General features: G+C 50.4%; 1 protein-coding gene across 3 annotated transcripts in view; it reads left to right on the top strand.

Annotated features, from left to right (window-relative positions):
• ELMO1 (engulfment and cell motility 1) overlaps nucleotides 1–18,597 on the top strand; it is a 392,644-nt gene that overhangs the window by 199,351 nt on the left and 174,696 nt on the right. For all 3 annotated transcript variants that reach the window (XM_081102184.1, XM_081102182.1, XM_081102183.1), the window contains one exon: nucleotides 499–603. In XM_081102184.1, the coding sequence (XP_080958310.1) occupies nucleotides 499–603 (105 nt within the window). The remainder of the gene's footprint in view (nucleotides 1–498; nucleotides 604–18,597) is intronic.

The raw sequence follows: 18,597 nt of genomic DNA, 5'->3' as shown, positions 1-18,597 counted from the left end.
GGGCAGCTGCTTTCTATCCAGTGCCCATGCCCCAGGCCTGTGGGCTGTGTAACCCTGGACAGTTCTCAGAGTCCACAGGCTGGGTGGGCACCATGTGAGGATGAGGAAGTTAAGGTGCAGAATGAGCAGCTAATGGCCGAGATGTGGCCTCGTCCCAGATCTTTCTCCCCAAATGCTGTTGGTTTCACCACAGCACAGCTCCCAGACACACAGTTGTTACATGATTTTCTTTGACCTTCAGTGTTACATCTAAGGATAATCCTGCACTTCGCTCTTCAGCTGAATTCCTAACCCGGGTGTAAAAGATGGCGTTGCTGCCCCTGTAGACAGAAGCTCCTACCACTACCCAGCAGGTTTCCATGGAGATAGAGGTGTTCCTACTTGGTTACTTGGAGTTTGCCTTGTGATGCTTCGGTCTTGAGGTGGGAACCCAGACCTCTGCTGGCTGGTGGGTCCACTGAGGCATTAACCTGATCCAACCTTATGTTTTAATCACAGAATCACGTCAACCCCGCCATGGACTTTACCCAGACACCCCCGGGGATGTTAGCCCTGGACAACATGCTCTACTTCGCCAAGCAGCACCAGGACGCCTACATCCGGGTAAGCTCACAGCCACTCGTGGTCACAGGTTTCTTGCTGAACTTGAATTTCAAGCTCACGGGGATGGAGGCATTCCCCTGAGATGAGCGGCCCCAGAGGTTTGGCTTTCATCACTCAGTGAAGTAAAAATTAAAATGAAATGAAACCCACCAGGGGCAATGACGTAAAGACTTTTCACCTCTAAGTATTCTTCATGTGATGACACTGAAAAATACAATAGCACAGCCCAGCCAGGGTGGCTCCGCGATTGAGCATCAACCTATAAACCAGAAGGTCCCAGGTTCGATTCCTGGTCAGGGCACATGCCCAGGTCGCAGGCTCGATCCCCAGTGTGGGGCATGCAGGAGGCAGCCAGTCAATGATTCTCTCTCATCATTGTTGTTTCTCTCTCTCTCCGCCTTTCTCTTCCTCTCTGAAACCAATAATAAAAGTATACTTTTTACAAATATAATAGTACTGGAAAACTGGTTTATGTGGTTCAATATCTAATGATGACAGAAGCTCTTGGGCTTCAGTAACAAGGTCGGAAATGAGCTCTCTACCAGAACCCTGCATGGCTCCGACGAGAGTGGAAACTGTGGACTCTAACACTCCAAAGCAGGGGCCCAGGGTTCCCTCAGGCACCACCTCTGTCCACTGCTGGAGACACAGTGAGATAAACAGCCAAGAATGGGAGAGGCGCGGAGGTGGATCCCTTTGTGGGGGGGCAGAAGGAAAAGGGAAGATGCCCCTGCTGATGGGGCAGTGCAGGTGTGGGGAGGACCAGGTGAGGATGAGGGGGAGCGTAGGGACTGTGACAGAGGAGGCCTGCCCTTCGGGGCTGCTCCACGGAGGTCCTGGGCTTGCTGACACCTGTCGCCTGTCCTCAGGGCGAGGAGCTCAGATTCAGTCGGGATGGGGTGCACCCGCCCACGCTGGGTGGGTCAGGATGTGGACAAATGGGACAAGAGAACTGGCGAGCAGTGCCAAGGATGACTCGATGTCAGCTTAGCGCGTGAGGAATGAGTTGTCCAGTGCAGGACGAGTGGGGCAGAGATTAGAGAAAGGCAAGCGTCTGTTACTCACCTTTTCTCTTGGTCCCTCCCGGTGGTGCTGGCTCCGGGACACCGGGGTTTGGGCCCTCACCCCGTGGTTCTCTGGTGATGCAAATGTGGGCAGCTCCGTTGGTCTGCGTTGAAATTTCTTGCCTAAAGGGAGCACTGCCCCCTGGGGGCATTTGGAAATGTGTGGGCTTGTTCCTTTGGCGCTCACCTGCCCGGCGGGGTGCTGCCGGCCCAAACCTCTAATACACGGGACACCTTCACCATGAAAAAGTGTCCACCCAGGCGTGGCCCCCTTGACAAAGACGCCAGGCCCTGGGTTCTCTGCAGGCACTTGGTTTGAAATGTGTTTTACTGAAGAGAAACAGACTCGTGGACAGAGAACAGACTGACAGCTGTCAGAGGGGCGGGGCGCTGCGGGGCTGGGAAAAGGTGAAGGGACCGAGAGAAAACCTCATACACTTTCCCATACATGCAACTTGCTAAGCTTTGGCGCCCCCTGAAATATTATTTGTAATTTGATTAGACAAAGGATTTGGTGCATTTCTCTGAAAGATGGGAGATCAGATCGTGGCCAGAAGTGCAAGCTCCCGTAAGAAAAGCGTCGCCCTCTCTCCCTGCCTGTTGAGGAGTGACTGGCATACATCACTGTGAGCGTTTATGACACAGTGTGATGGGGGATTTATGAAGCCGGAGAAGAAAATGGTTTTGTTTTTCATAAAAGTTTCATTTGGCTTGTAATGTGTGTATATTTGTTGCGCAGATATGTTTTCTAGGAGTGTAATCTGCTTGCAAAGAAGTGAATTAATATTTGAGATACTGTGAGTATAGCCTCCGGAAGGTTGCGTGTGAAAACGAGCCGTGTGGAAATTGAATTCAGAATTAATGATTCATGTTTGTGGACGGGGAATGTTTCTAAAATTAGAGCTTAGTGATGCTGAATGCATTGTTAATTGCATAAGCAGCATATGTCTCATGAAAAGTAACTTAACGTATTCAGCCCATTCTCCTCAACGCACTCTCTTAAACCGTCGTAAGTGAAATGACTGTGATGGAAACCGTACGGAATTTATCTCCAGTAGGGACCTAAATGAAGAACCTACTTATACAAGGAAAACGTGGTTCTTCTTGTCCACACGCACTGTTTCTTATTGGTGAGACATTCCTGTAACTGAGATGAGTATTTTCTCAGAAGTGTGGCTTTCCCGAGGCTGTTGGGCCCCACCTGACGCTGGGCCTGGCGGATGGGAAGTGGGCGCTGTTTTCAGGAATGCCTGGGTCACGGGAACAGCCTGGGGGCGGAGACCTCGGGCAGGAGGCTTTGTGGTAGCTGTGAAAGATACCAGTGATGGTGAACTTGGCTGTGGAACCTGGGGCTAGTGCTCTCAGACAGCTCAGTGAGTGTGCTCAGGAGCAGAGCAGTCCTTTCTGAAACGTAAAAATGGTTCTATTTCCTAAGTTTACTTTTTGTTAGGATTTGCTCTTATTCGTGACCGGGCAGATCTGTCTGAGCCATGGTTTATGTGTTATTTCTCCCTGCCCTTGAGCAGACATTCGCCCTTCCCCCATCAGAGCCTCACCATTCACTTCCCCATCAGAGCCTCACCATTCACTTTTCCCATCAGAGCCACGAGAGGTTTTGTAAAGAAGCTGTAACGTGCGCGCACACACTCGCGCACATACACACACAAATACTTCCTCTGGGCTTGACATCCCTGCACCGACATGGCTCAAACACGGTGCCTCTGTCCTTCCCCAACCCATCTTGTCGCCTGCTGTTGGCACTCACCTGCCACCCACATTGCCACACCCCCACCTGGCTTTCACCGGCTGCTGTCCAGAGGGAGGCAGGGCAGTCTTCCCGCCTCCTCTCAGCTCCCCGCCCTCCCACACTGGACACTCTGCCACTTGCTGTCCTCTGTCGCTGCCCGTCATGCCTCTCCCCTTAGCTGCCCTGGTCTCTCTGGTGGGTCCTCTCCCTCCGCCTGCCCATCCGATGGACACAGTCCCCGGGACTGTTTTCTCCTCAACCCCCCAGGCTGCCCAGGTTACTGAGTAACCACCAAAGGCCCATCAGGGAGCGAGGTGACGGGACTCCCCAAGGACTCCCCAAGGACCTCGTCACTCAGGAGTCTTGTCGTTGAGGAGCTTTCTGTATAAAACAGAAAGGAGGGTGGGGCCTGGGGGGAGAGGTCAGTATCCAGCACTTTCCCCGTCACTGGGAATGTATTTTGATTGGGGAGGTGGGAGAATTGGGGACACAGACCACAGTCCTCAGCACAGATGTGGAGGTCAGGCCAGGAAAGCTTCCTGGAGGAAGCGGCCCCTACACTAAGGTCGGCAGGTAGTTCTTAATCGGGAACGGAGGGAGGGAGGGCAGGATGCTAAGCGGAGGGAAGCTGAGCAAAGGCAGAAAGGTGTGTGCTTTGTTCAGGGAACCAAAGCTCGTGTTACGCTGTGCCTAAACGTATGCTACCATGTCTGCCGCCTGGACGGTGAGCGTGGTCACGGCCACGAAGGCAGAGGGGCCGGCTCCTCGGGAACCTGTCGCTGCGTAGTGGTGTCTGGACTGAGCCTGAAGGCCGTGAGGAGTTTCCGAAGTGTTTTCAATAAGGATGATGAGAGCTAATTTTAGGAAAGTCACTCTCCTGCTAGAAAACAAAGATGAGACTCGCGGCCAGCCCCGGAAATCCAAGTGGGGTTATGGAGAAGCACTGGCAGCCCGCACCGGGTAGTGGCGCGGCCAAGGCAAGCGGCAGCTCGAATGAGTTATTCTGGATCGAAAAGAAGCTGCTGTCTCCGGAGAAGAAGGAGGGGCTTAGTGGCCGAGCGCATGTTGGGTGGTCGTGTCTTTAGTGACACCGTGCGGTCTGTAAGGGCTGTTCCCGTGGAGACATGCAGACCCTTCGCTGCGTGTGGGGCATCTGTGTGGTGGGCCCGCTAGTAGGCAGTGAGAAAGGGCAGCCAAGGTCAAGTCTGCATAGACTCCACAGTCTGTATGTTATGTGTCCTGGGACCTTCGAACCCACTCTCCGTGGAGCAGTGGGGATGGCCTCAGACACCGCGTTTCGACGCGCGGGGGAACCCCTGGCCACCAGCCTGCCTCTGTGGCACCTGGCACAGGGCGGAGTCTAATAATTTCTTGTTAGTTACATGAGTAAAGTCTCTTCAGTTTTTACTTAAACGGTCTCTTGCCAGTGATCAGTGTGTGTGTTACCATCTGAGAACCGTGGCTCCGTGCTTCCGGCAGTGACCGGAGGTATGTTTCTGAACGTGGAGTTATGGACAGGCAGCCTGGCTTCTCGTGAACCCTTGAGTGAACTCGGAGCTGTGTACTGGGGAGAGCAGGGATGGGATTGAATTAGCCCACATGTGGGTGGGCACAGCACACGAGGAGGAATTGTGGGTCTAGGCACCCGCTGTCCCCGAGTCAGATCTTGAGTCCTTGGTGACCTCAGACTTGTAGGTCACACTTACTTGGGACAGAATCGCTTATTTTCTTTTTCTAAATATATATATTTTTATTGATTTCAGAAAGGAAGGGAGAGAGAGAAACATCCATGAGGAGAGAGAATCATTGAACGGCTGCCTCCTGCATGCCCCCCACTGGGGATCAAGCTGGCAACCTGGGCATGTGGCCTGACCGGGAATCGAACCCTGACCTCCTGATTCATAGGTCGAATTTCAACCACTTAGCCACACTGGCCGGACAGAATTGCTTGTTTTCTGCAGATACTTCTCCCCAGCGAGGCCTGTCTGAGAGGTGGAGCGCAGTGCCCGCTCCCTCCCGTGGCCCTGCGGTCACTCACACGTCACAGACAGGGCCGTGGCACAGAGTTGAGATGTCATGTCTTCGTGCTGTTGTTGTTTTTCTTTGTTGTTGTTTGTTGTTGTTGTTGTTGTTGCTATTGCTCTTTCTGGAATGACAAGCTTAGTGGCTCCACGGAAATATGGACTCAGAATATATATTCTTGGTGTATTTGATTCTTCACTGGAACCTGCAAAGAAACCCAATTTATTTGATTTTTTCATTTGGTTGAAGACTCACGCTGGCTGTTGTGGGAGCTGAGTTTCAGCTTCAAAGTAGAAGTCATGACAAGCAAACCTAAGGTTCCCAAACCGTGGTGGCCAGCTCTGAGGTGGAAGTGGGCCCCTAAAGAATGCTGAAGAAAAACGCTGCAACAGTTTCAGGATGAACTCTCCATGGGAGTCACCTGTATCCTTGTCTGAGCAGAGAAGATGAGTCCTCAGTGTGGGTCGGGCAACATACAAGGGTTGTTCCCTAGAGTAGCTTGCTTTTCAAGAAGAGCCCATGACATAAGCCTTGTTATCACCGTGTGAGAGACTCAGGAATGGGGCTTCGAGAGGAGCAGACGTTCCTCTAGGTCAGACGGGCAGTGGGAATCTGGACCAGCGTCTTTGACCTTCAAATCCCAGGCTCTTCCCACTCGGAATTTGTGATGAATATTTCACCCAGTTGGAATATATTTGCACACTGGGTGATTGTGGTAGAAGAGAATGAACTTCCTGAGGGGGAAACATAGAACTCCTTTAAAAATAAGATTAATTAAAAGGGTTTTGTGCACTTTTGAGCTAGGGCTCATGTATGTTCCTAAAACTATACCAAATCAGAAAAAAATTATAATGCATAAATAAAGTAGAGGGTATTTGTAGCTAAGAATTGTTTTTTCAAGTTCTTTCATTATAGCTGTTTTATTAAAAATTTAAAGTATGTTTACACTAAACCTTTAACTTTATTCTCCTTGTGACGTATAGTTAGTAAACAATATTTTAAAAAATATTTGGGAAAAATATTGGCATAGACCCCAACTCACTAAAGGGCCAGGAAGGTCTGCTTCTTGATGCAGTACTGAAGAGAAACGCTGTGGGATGACCCCGTATGAGAGTAGCTACTATCTTTGAGGCCTTTGAATTTTTGAGTACTTAACATGCATTCAATGCTTCCAGAGACGGGAAGATAAGGTCACCTTTGTACCCTCTTCTTTTAGCACATAGATCTTTCTGTCCATTGAGGTCTACCTCAAATTAAAAGCCATTTGGGGAAATTTTTCTCTTATTGCTATAAACATAATGAATAGCAAGCCCAGAGCTTGCTATGCAATAACAACCACACTAAACACTTTTAAAAATTTCTCACAACACCCCTATGAAGTGAGCCCTGCTGGTATTTCCATTTTGAGATGAGGAGCTGACACACAGAGAGGTTGGGAGGTTTGCCCAGGATCACACGGCTAAGGAAGTGCCAGAGCTGACTTTAAAACCAAGGAGTCTGCTTCCAGTGTTCAGAGCCAGTGCCTCCTAGGAGTTTGCAGACTCATCCAGGGGTTGCAGCTGTAGTTCAAACGAGTCCTATGGGTTTCGCTCAACTGGCACAGTATTTTTAATGAGAAGATGATTGACTTGCCTGTAGGCAGGGCTTGCCCTCTCTCTCTCTCTCTCTCTCTCTCTCTCTCTCTCTCTCTCTCTCTCTCTCTCTCCAAATAACCAGGTGCCAGAACTCCCTATTATATTCTGTCTGGCTGCTTCCTGCATTCTTGTCTGCCTGGTACTTGGGGGACTTGAGTTAGTGGCCACTGATACTGGTGGTCTGCAGTGACCTCTGTAAAATTCTGGATGCACACTGTAAGTGCTCAATCATCTACTTGCCTTTTTGCCTTTCCCAGTTCATCAAGTCTTCCTTGGTTTGGGTTCCATCTCCCAGGGGTTTCATATGCAGATGCTCAGTGTTTGCTGTCTTTCCATTCTTGGCGTGGATTTCTGGAGAGCGAGGGCTTCATCTTGTGTTCTGTGTTTATTCTCTTGCTAAGAATAAAGGACTTTAGTTTCAGCCTCCCAACAGTTGGGAAAAGGAATGACATACTTCTCAAATTCTCAAGGTGTAAATTTTCAAGAAAAAAAGCCACTAGATCTTATTATAAACACATTGGAACAGCGTTCTTGGGGCTCTCCTCACAGTGGACCCCAGAACTATATGTTAGACTAGGCAGCCTGCATTTTAAGGGAACAGGAGCCAAATACCCTGCTTGCACTAAGGTTGGTGCTGATGGAGGCAATGTTGAGTCTTTAAAGTAAATTAGGGAACTTTTAACATCTCAAGAGGGGAAATTGGCAGTTTCCCCAGTGACATAATTACAGGACAGCATGTAATGTGTAATTAAACTTAACTGTGAAGCAAGTGGTTGGAACAAAGCTTGGTGGCCCATCACTTTTGGTTCCCATAGTGTTGACAGATCATCCCCTCCCCATCTCCCCAAAACGGCTTCAGCAGCAATTGCTCCTAATTCTTTTTAAAATGAAATTATATGTTGCCAGTTAAACACATTTCATGTAAAGGAGCCTTTTTTGTTTGAGTGACGTTTTCCTTCTAGATGATCTGGAGCACAGAATCCATTTAGAATAACAAGGACCCAAGACAGCCTTGCTGGGACTCCAACATGACTCTGTCTAATCATTCATTTAAATACTTCATTCTTGGCTTTTATTTCTGTTCTTTCTTTGACCAAGGTTCACAAGTCGGAGGCTTGTTGTTTTTCTGTACAGTGTCTTTTCATGTTTTACAAATAGTGGCATTAATTCCATTGATTGTGAATATCCAAGCTGTGACTGCCAATCAGGACCTCTTGAGAGTGTGACTGTGTGTGATTAGATTTGCTAATTGCACTGGGAGGCAGCATTTCTGACATCCAGGCCAGCAGTTTGCGTGCAAGGCTTCAGGCCCAGGATGAGCTCATTGTTCAGTGTGGGCTTGCTTTTATCTCCAAAGACTGCCATCTGAGGAAGGCCGGTCCATGTGCATTCATGACTGCTGGGTACAGCCCTGTGCACGCTGCGCTCACATCCATGTGCATTCATGACTGCTGGGTACAGCCCTGTGCACGCTGCGCTCACACCCCTGAGTTTTGAAGGTCCCGGATTTGGTACCTGAAACCTAAAGCAGGTCTAAAACACGGTATTTGTCTGTTTCATTCTCCTTTGCCAACAGCCCGAGCTGGGTATGAGGTTCAGAATTTTTGCTTAGCTCTAGCTGAAAGTTTTTATCTTTTTGTTTGGTTTGGTTTTTTTAATCATTAAAACATGGTGAGACTTTAAAAACACAGTGATGGATTGCTTGAGAGAAAATAAAACGAGCTATAGAATGAACTGTGCAGGTGACACACCGTGAACCTAAACCCAGTGTGAATCATAAGGTTAGAAACTACAGGCAGCCTCCCCTGTGGCTGACTCCCTCCCTCACTGGGGCACCAGCGAAGCCGGTAGCCCGCAGTCACTGTCCTGGGGTCTCTGTCTTAGACCCAGTGATGTCTTCCCATTCTTCTCCCAGCTGGTTCTCTCGCAGTCCCCATTGTCCACTCTCATGTCTCACTATGCTAGTTAGAGCAATGGCTATTGAGTAGGTGTTCTGTGATGACCTGTTCCCTTTCTGCTTCCACTTTAATTAGACTTATTGATTTAATTGTTGATTTCAGAAAGGGAGAAAGAGAGGAACATCAATGATGAGAGAGAATCATTGATTGGCTGCCTCCCGCACAACCCACACTGGAGATCCAGCCTGCAACCCAAGCATGTGCCCTGACCGGGAATCAAACTGTGACATCCTGGTTCATAGATTGACACTTAACCCCTGAGCCATGTCAGCTGGGCAGGTTGTTTGTTTGTTCATTTGTTTGTTTGTTTGTTTTTACCTTCACTGTGCGGAGCTCAGCGGCTGCCTTTCTCCTTTCTGCTGTAATTGTGATTTTGTTGTTAAAGGTGTGAGGTGTTGGGTAACGGGAGCTGAGATGAATGGGCCTTTAGTGTGAGGTTCCATGTTCATCTGGCTAGGAACTAGCCTGTTACTGTTGGCTGTGGCTGTGGGTGCCAGAGGCTGCGATTTCCTCTGGGTCCTTGTTCTTGTTCCGCCTGTTGTCTGTGGGTTTCCTGGAGACGCCTTCTCCAGCCGGACCTGGTGCTTTCCGTTCCTGGAGCTGTGAGCTGGGGTTACTAGAACAGGAGCTCTTGATGAGCTGGGAGCCTGCGGGGTGGGGGGTGGGGGCGTGTCCCACAGTCTTGTGATTGGGTCTCAGTCTTACAGTGAGCATGTGCCCTTGAGCTGTGACCTTTACATGTTTTGAGGGGGATAGTTTGCACTGGGGGGACTAAGGAGAAGTGTTGACTTTCAGTGCGTTCAACCTTTTACTTGCTGCAAGTTTGGAAGTGACGATTTCCAAGGTTTTTACATGTCAGACCAGAAGCCAGAAGTCCCCTCTTTACTAGTAGCTTTTCAGTAGGAAAAAATAAAAATAACATTTGAACCATGGAGAGTAGCTGGTAGCTTTGCCCACTGCTGCGATTTCCTGTGCTCAGTTGTTATTCTGTCACAAATATCCTTCAGCAATAGATCACTTTCTTCAGGCGCTAAGCTTGGCTGAACCTGCTCAGGAGTCTGTTGTTTAAGTGGGTCGCGGCGTTGAATGCAGTCGCTCAGAGACCTTCCTGGTGGTTCTGAAACCTCTGGCTCAGTGGATTACTCTTCGTTTCATTAAAAGAAGACTCAGTCACCAGGACATCCTCCTGACTCTCCCCACAGAATATATCCACAGTGTCACCTCAGCCCTTCTCTCCATCTTTATAATGCCCAGTTCATTAAATCACTCTTGTGGTATTGCAGTAGTCTCCTAATTGGTTCAGCCTGTTTCCGCCCTTACTCCTCGTGTCCGTTCTCAGCACAATAGCCAGAATATTAGGGATCCAGAGTGACCCTTCTAAAACTTGGTCTCATCCCTTCTCTGCTCAAAATTCTCCAGTGGCTCTTCTCTCACTCAGAGTAAAGTCCAGGTCCATGGCCATGGCCTCCAGGCCCTAGAACAGTCTGTCTCGCTGTCTTTATGTCCATCTATGCCTCCCTTACTCAGCTCCGTCACAGAGACCTCCTTTGTGGGAGTTTGCTAGAGCTGCCATCACAGAGGAACACAGATGGGCGGAAGCCACAGAAGTGTACTGTCTCAGAGCTCCGGAGGCTGGGAGTCTGAGATCCAGGTGCCAGCAGGGTTGTTTCACCTGAGGCCTCTCTCCTCGGCTTGCAGACGGCTGCCTTGCTGTGTTCTCCCATGGTCGTCCTCATAGGCACTCACCTTCCTGCTGTCCCTTCCTCGTCTTATAAGGACACCAGTGAACTGGATAGGGGCCCCACCCTGAGAGCCTCCTGTTAACTCATTTGCCTTTGTAAAGGCTCCTTCTCCCAATGCACTCACCTTCTTAGGTACTGAGGGCTAGACCTTTAACATAGGAATTTGGTGGGGGGGGGGGGGAGGGACACTGTTCAGTCCATAGCATCCTTGTTGACCTTTAGCATAGCAGGTGCCCTCCGGCCTCTGGGCCTGGTGCTTCCTGCTTCCTCTCCTGGGAGTCTGCTCCCTCTGTCCCTTCCTCTAGGCTGAGCGTGGCCTTTCTTCGCCCCCACATAGCAGGTGGGAGCTTCACCCCTTTGCTCCGCGTCTGCCTCATGCCCCTCTGTTCTTCCCCGAGTGCAGTGCTGTGCCTGTGCTCTCCGTCTGCCTTCTTGTGTGTTCCTCCCGCCTGTGCTGGTTGGTGTGTAGCCGCCTGAGGACGGGGCTGGGTGCTGCCCTGCCGGCCCAGGGCTCAGCGCAGCCACAGGCACATGGAGGCTCTCCGCAGGCGTCTGTTCAGTGAGTGCCTGAGGCAGGAGTTCCGGTGCCCTGCCCCCCGCTGGATTGCCAGTCACCAGAGGAAGGAGGCCACAGAAATAGGTTTCCTCTTTTTTTAAAAAAATGTTTTTATGGATTTGAGAGAGAGAGGAAGGGAGAGGGTTGGAGAGATAGGAACATCCAGAACATATATGCATAACCCAGGGACACAGACAGTAGTGTGGTAACTACAGGGGCGGGTGGGCAGATGCAGGGTGGAGGGGGTCAAAGGGGGGAAAAAGAGGACATTTGTAATACTTTCAACAATAAAGATAAATTAAAAACACACACATCGATGAGAGAGAAACATTGATCGGCTGCCTCCTACACACCCCCTGGTGGGGATCGAGCAGAGACCCGGGCATGTGCCCTGACCAGGAATCAAACCGGTGACCTCCTGGTTCAGCGCTTAACCACTGAGGCAACCCAGCAGGCATAGGCTTCCATCTTGAACACGCTACGACAGCCGTTCTCAACCTGTGGGTCGCGACCCCTTTGGCGGTCAAACGACCCTTTCACAGGGGTCGCCTAAGACCATCCTGCATATCAGATATTTACATGACGATTCATAACAGTAGTAACATTACAGTTATGAAATAGCAACGAAAATAATTTTAAGGTTGGGTCACAATGTGAGGAACTGTATTTAAAGGGCCAGAAGGTTGAGAACCACTGTGCTACGACCTCCCTGGCTGCAGCTGTCCTTCGGGTGGCTGGTCCGTCTGGAATGGAAGCCCAGTTAGCAGCTATCTTGGGGTGCCCCAGATGACTTTGTCCCCGATATGCTGAGCCGTGGGTGAATCACTGCTGACTTTTGGTTTTAAATTGTATTCATGTGACCAGAGTCCAGCCAGTGTGAGCAAACTGCCCACCAAATCGGAAGGCATTTCGTATCGGTGTAATATAATGTAGGTGGCAGTGTTCCCAATGGTCCCATCGTATTCGGCAAAAATAACTTTCCCCTTAGGAGCTGTTCAATACACCTGGTGTGCCCAGGAGTGTTTGACACTGTCAGGTAATTTTATTTTTACCTTGACCTTAATTTTATTAACTTTTTCCCTGTGTTGGTAAAACCCAAGATTCCGAAGTTTAGCATAAGTCATAAGTAATAGAGACTACTCTTCTTGTGTTTTATAAAGCAACTGAAACACTGTTAGTAACAAATATAACAACCCTTGTAACTAACTTCTCTCTAGCTGGTTTATCGATGTTATTCTGTACAAGGGTCCATATACTTGGAGGCTGTTGGAATTCATGACCTTGATCTGTGCCATTCATACCTATTTACAAACGTGCGATCCCTAAGGCAGGGAAGCCAGCGTGGCTGGCATTTCAATTCTTGAAGGTCACTGCTCCTTTAGCACAGGACCTTTGCACACGCGGTTCCCTGGCTCAGTCTCTCCTTTCTGCATCCCTGCCCCATGGCCCCCCTCATTCCCACGCACTCCTTAGGACTTCATCCTCTGGCTCCTTTTTGTTTTCTTGTTTATTTCCTTGGTTTTGCTTCCTTATGCACTCACTCAATTTGGAATTACATTATTATTATTCTTTGATCATTATCTCTTTCAAACATGACATTTTTGAGCAGGGACTATGTCTCTCTTTGACGTTTGTCCTCACTGTCTAAATTATTTGTTAACTATTTGATGCATTGAATCCTTGCTCAGTGTCACTTCCCTCTTCCCCTCCGAGGTCCTTTATAGTTGTAGGTGATTTGTGTCTGAGGATCAAAACTGGAACCCGACTTGGCAGAACTCTGCCTGTCAGTGAGCTGGTTCGACCATCAGAATGGCCACCGTTCAGGACTGATGAGTCCATGGTGTTAGCCTTACACCAAGTCTGTTACAGCAGCCATGGGAACCTGTGTATGTTACAGGAGTACATATGAGTCTGTATCAGCAAGTGACTGAGAAGACACCGTTTAGGGAGTTATTTTGGCAGAGGGGGCAGGTCAGCTGCGAGCCTGGCAGCCTGGGGCCCCACAGTGCTGGGCAGAACGGGAGAAGCGCTGTCAGAAAGTCACAGACAGGCTGTGGGCTGTAGAGGAAGGGACTGCATGCGGTGTTCTGGAGAAAGTGACCTGGCTTGGGTCAGGGGAGGGGACATGCAGACCAGTGCAGGAGGAGCAGGGGGCCAGAGGGGTGTCAGGGAAGCAGTTTCCACAAAGAGCCCCCCGTGGACGTAGCCCTGCAGATGCTGTCCACAGAGCAGATCTCTTCTTTGGCAGCCGTAGCCCAGACCCGGACGCTTAGATGGAATGAGATGAAGTTGTTCTAAAAGGCTAGGTTTATAGATGAAAAGTTCCATTCCCACATGCATTAACTGCAGGTGTGGCTTAGTTTCTTCATCAGGTTTCAGTAAGTGACGTGCCCACTGGAGCTCATTTCATAGGTGTCTCAGAAGTCTGTGATTGGAGAATGTTGACTGGCATTGTCCGGAAGAGGGTGGGAAGTATTCTCCCTCCTCCCCTTCGCTCCCCTTCAAACCAGAGGCAGTGTAGGGTCTGAGCGAAGTGGGCGGGCAGGGTGTGGTCTTTCTTAGGAGCTTGTTGTATCGCTCGCCCTCCTGGCCGGTGTTAGTAAAGCGAGTTCTACCCAAACACTTCCCGGCCCATGCAGGGCATGACCTGGCTCTGAGAGGCAGTAGCTGTTGCGACGCTGGCGGCGAGTTCCCAGCGGGCAGTGCGGCTTGGGAGATGTCGGGCCTCATTTTCCATCCAGCAGCGACTGCCAGACAGCGCCAGCATCCCGGTGCCTGGCGCTCCTCGGCGGGGACAGAGGCGGCTGCGTTCTGCAGCCCAGCGCCCAGTGAGTCAGAGTCCCGCCCTGCCATCTGGAGATTTATGGCGACGCTTCCCCAGGATGGGGAGGGCCTCTCTGATCATCACGATCCCTTTCCCAGGCGCCTCCGCGGCCCGCGCACCTCTGGGTGCGATGTTGGCAGGCCCCTGGGGAGAGAACCCAGAATCAGTGTCTCCCCTCCGAGGCTCCCCCTGGAGGAAGCGTGCCCCCTCCGCATTGCCTCTCGCGTGCATCTTCTTGCAGAGAGACATGTCCTTGGAAACACGCAGACAACACCGAGTAGGTAGAAGGGGACCGCTAGCAGTGCCCGACTTCCTGGGCGCGTGCAGCAGGGAAAGCTGTCCACCTTTCAAGTGCCATCTCCTCGTGTCTTCCCAGTGGATTGCAAGCCCCCGAAGGTGGTATTCTGTTCCTGCGTGTGTTTTCAGCATCTGGCAAGGTACTCAGCAGAGCAAATGTTTAAAGAAACGACTTGCAATGACTAGATCCCAGGGAGTGGAAGAGAGTGGGGCTCGGGTTTTAACAGTAGAGATGAGGGAGTAGACTTCCTTGCCTTTCATGGTGTGGTCCCTGGCCCAGCCGTGTCAGCACCTCCTGGGTGCTGCTTAGAAAGACAGGAACCAGGCTGTCCCCTCTCCGCCCCGCCCCGCCCCACCGCTGGGTGGGAATCTGCATGCATTTAGCAAGCACCTGCGGAGATCTGTGAGTGCTTTATGTTTGAGAAGACCAAGCATAGAATATAGCTGCAAAATAAGAAGCTTTGCCCTGTCTGGTGTGGCTGACTGCTCACCAAAAGGTTACGGGTTCAATTCCCAGTCAAGGGCACATACCTGGGTTGCAGGTTCGATGCCTGGCCCCTGTCAGGGTGTGTGGAGGAGGCAACCAGTCAATGTCTGTCTCTCATATTGATGTTTTATTTTCTCTCTCTCTCCTTCCCTTACTCCCTCCCTTCTACTCTTAAAAAAAAAATCAATGGGAAAAGAATGAGGGTTAACAAAAAAATGAAATGAAAGTAATGAACTTTCACACACAGATGCAAGGGCATGCAAGTGGCTGGCACCTCAGCAGGACGCAGTGGAGCCTGGCCACCTTCGGGCACCGTCCCTCCCTCAGTGGCTGTGCTTGGGTGACCTACAGGACTAGCATCCTGGGCCGTTTCTGAACCTTCACCTCTAGCACCCCCAGCTGGTCAGTCTGACGCCCTGGCTTGGGACTAGGAGCCTTCCATGCTCCCACGAAGCAGATCAGACCCCAGCATGGAGGTCGTGGGGCTTGCCCTGCACTCTGGGTGCTGGCCCCGCACATCTTAACTGCTAGACAGCAGGCCCCCAGCTCAACTCCAAGGCAGATTCCTCGCCGTCAGGTGTCCTGCCTTGATGGTCTGTGAGGACCAGACGACTGGGACACTTGAGAGTTTGCACCTGATAATCACTCCGGGTGTATTCCCTCTAGTTTCATGTGAGGTCAGATCCACTTAACCATGTCACAGGGCATTATTCGGCGACGGGATACATGCACAGTGTGTGCAAACACCGCCTCCATTGAGTTCCAAGACCTCGTAATTAGCATCAACCCCAAAGAAAACCCACACCTGTCAGCAGTTGCTCCCGAACCCCCAAACCTCAGCCCTGGGCAACTCCAATCTGAATTCTCTATGAATTTTAACTCTTACTGATATTTTTTATTAGTTACAGAAAAAATAAAAAACCAAAATCAGATTCATTTCATCTTCCACCTCCTCTCATTGCTTTCCATGTCTTTAAAACCAGGAGGTTTGCTGGGAGTGTAGACATGGCATAACTTGCCATCATTGTTTCGAAAAGTGTGGGCCCGAGCTAGCAGCACCCACATTTCCTGAGTATGCAGGTTTGTGGGTCCACCCCAAACACTGAACCATAACTCTGGGGGTGGGGCCCAGCAATCTGGATTTTAATAAGTTTTCAGATGATTCTAATGCAAGATCAAGTTAGAGAACCTCTGCTTTATATAAACAAGACATGCCCAGCTGGCGTGGCTCACTGGTTGACTGTTGACCTATGAACCAGGAGGTCATGATTTAATTCCTGGTCAGAGCACAAGCCCAGGTTGTAGGCTTGATCCCCAGGAAGGGACGTGCAGGAGGCAGCCGACATGATTCTCTCTCATCGTTGATGTTTCCATCTCTCTCCCTCCCCCTTCCTCTCTGAAATCAATAAAAAATATATTTAAATAGGCAAGATCTTACCATACTTGGGCCCAGGTACATCCTGGCATAGAGAGGAGCCTGCTGGCCGGTGTCTCGAATGCAGTGACGTCAGGGTCCCAGTGCAGGCACAGACACGTCATCCCTGCTGGCATCACCCTTCCCTTCTCTGCCACCAGCTACGGCCCCCGGGGAGGGCCTGGCAGCAGTGCGGAGGGGTTGCTGGGTGTGTCTCCCACAGCCGCGCACTCCTTGCACTTTATCAAAGCGCAGGCACTGTTGCTTTTCGGTTGATTAATGTTCAATTCTCCGTCTATTATGAACCTCCAGGCTTTAATTACTACACCATTACCCAGTCAATTCCTTGCCATTTGATATTTATGGCTTTTATTATGCTTCTGTCTGTGCAACTGCCTGATTTTATTCTGGAAGGATTTCACCTCATTAGCCGGGTTTTTACCATTCTTCTCATTTGTCTGGGTTTTTACTTATCTCGGTGTGTGCTTCCTACCAGTACCTTGTGTTTTACCAGCAGGACCGCTTGTTTGTTCTGTTCCTCCGTTTCCCGGGGTGCTTTGTTCTTTTGTCCTTGGAAACGGCGCTTGGCACACTCTGCTCTGGTGTCCGGCACATCTCAGCAGCTGGTGCCACGGCCCTGCCGAGGCCTGCGGCCTGGATATGCCAGGGACAGCCGCCTCCCACTATGTGGCCAGTTAGGGCTCAGGGAAGGTGTGCCGTGGGGCTCGTTTCTTTGTAGAAGAGAGTTCTGCTCAAAATAATTGCTCAGTGTGCCCAGCGGTGCTTTGCTAACACTCCCTTCCTCAGCCATCCTGTGCCTCAGAAGAATGTATGGCTTGGTTTGCTTGCATATTTTTTAAAATATGTTTTTATTGATTTCAGAGAGGAAGAGGGAGGGAGAGAGAGATAGAACATCAATGATGAGAGAGAATCATTGATCGGCTGCCTCCTGCACACTCCCCACTGGTGATGTGCCCGCAACCCAGGCATGTGCCCTTGACCGGAATTGGACCCAGGACCCTTCAGTCCGCGGGCCGATGCTCTATCCACTGAGCCAAACCAGCTGGGGCTTGCTTGCATATTTTTTTAGGTTCCTCCCTGAACCTGCTGAATAAGAGCTTGGGGAACAGCCCAGCACTCTGTTTACCCTCGAGATGGTTCGGATGTTGGTGCCCATTCAAGTTAGACAATCACTCGTCTAAAGAGACCCTGGTTGGACCTGGAATAATGTTCACTCCCCCTGAGTGCTGTCTGTCAGAGAGCAAGATCAGTCCTCTCTGTGGCAGCCAGTTTTGTTTTCTGTGGGGTGTGTTTTCCCCACAGCTGCTCCTAGAGCCATATGTCACTGTGGTCGGCAAACCGCGGCTCGCGAGCCACATGAGGCTCTTTGGCCCCTTCAGTGTGGCTCTTCCACAAAATACCACGTACGGGTGCGCACGTACAGTGCGATTGAAACTTCAGAAGAGCTGGTATTTTGTGGGAGAGCCACACTGAAGGGGCCAAAGAGCCACATGTGGCTCGCGAGCCGTGGTTTCCCGAGCCGCAGTTTGCCGACCATTGCCACATGAATATCTCAGTAAATCAGATGGCAGCACCTGGAGCAAGAGGTCATGTGGTCAGGATAGCAATAGTAGACCAGTTGTCTTCAGCATTGATGTTTCTTTCTTGCCTCTCCGTTCATCCCTGGGGATCGAACCCACAACCCAGGCATGTGCCCTGACTGGGAATCCAACCGTGACCTCCTGGTTCATAGGTCAATGCTCAACCATTGAGCCACACTGGCCTGGTTATTTTTCCCTTACAGTTGACTTCCAATATTATTTTGTTTGTGCTTCAGGGGTGCACAGACTCATGGTTAGACAGTCACATGTGTGATTTCACTTACATGTGGAATCTAAAGAACAAAACAAATGAACAAACAAAACAGAAGCAGACTCACAGATACAGAGAGCAGACTGATGGCTGCAGAGGGGAGGCGGTGGGAGCTGGCTGGGAAAGGTGAAGGGATGGAGAAGTGCGGGTTGGCGGTCACAGAACAGTCACAGGGATGTACAGGACGGCACAGGGATAGTCACTGATATTGCCTTAGCTGTGAATGGTGCCAGGTGGGGACTGGAACTATTAGGGGGACACTCTATGCTGTTTAAGATTATGTAACCACAGCACAAGTTTATACACGGTCCTTGGTGGCCATGAGGAGACCACAGTGCTTCATGTGACCCTCAGAGTCGAAGCAGCATGAACAAGAA

Source organism: Myotis nattereri, assembly GCF_964212035.1.
Source record: "Myotis nattereri genome assembly, chromosome: 11".
Taxonomy (NCBI): Eukaryota; Metazoa; Chordata; class Mammalia; order Chiroptera; family Vespertilionidae; genus Myotis; species Myotis nattereri.
The sequence above is the reverse complement of the archived record's forward strand: the minus strand, read 5'-3'. Positions and strand labels throughout refer to the sequence as shown.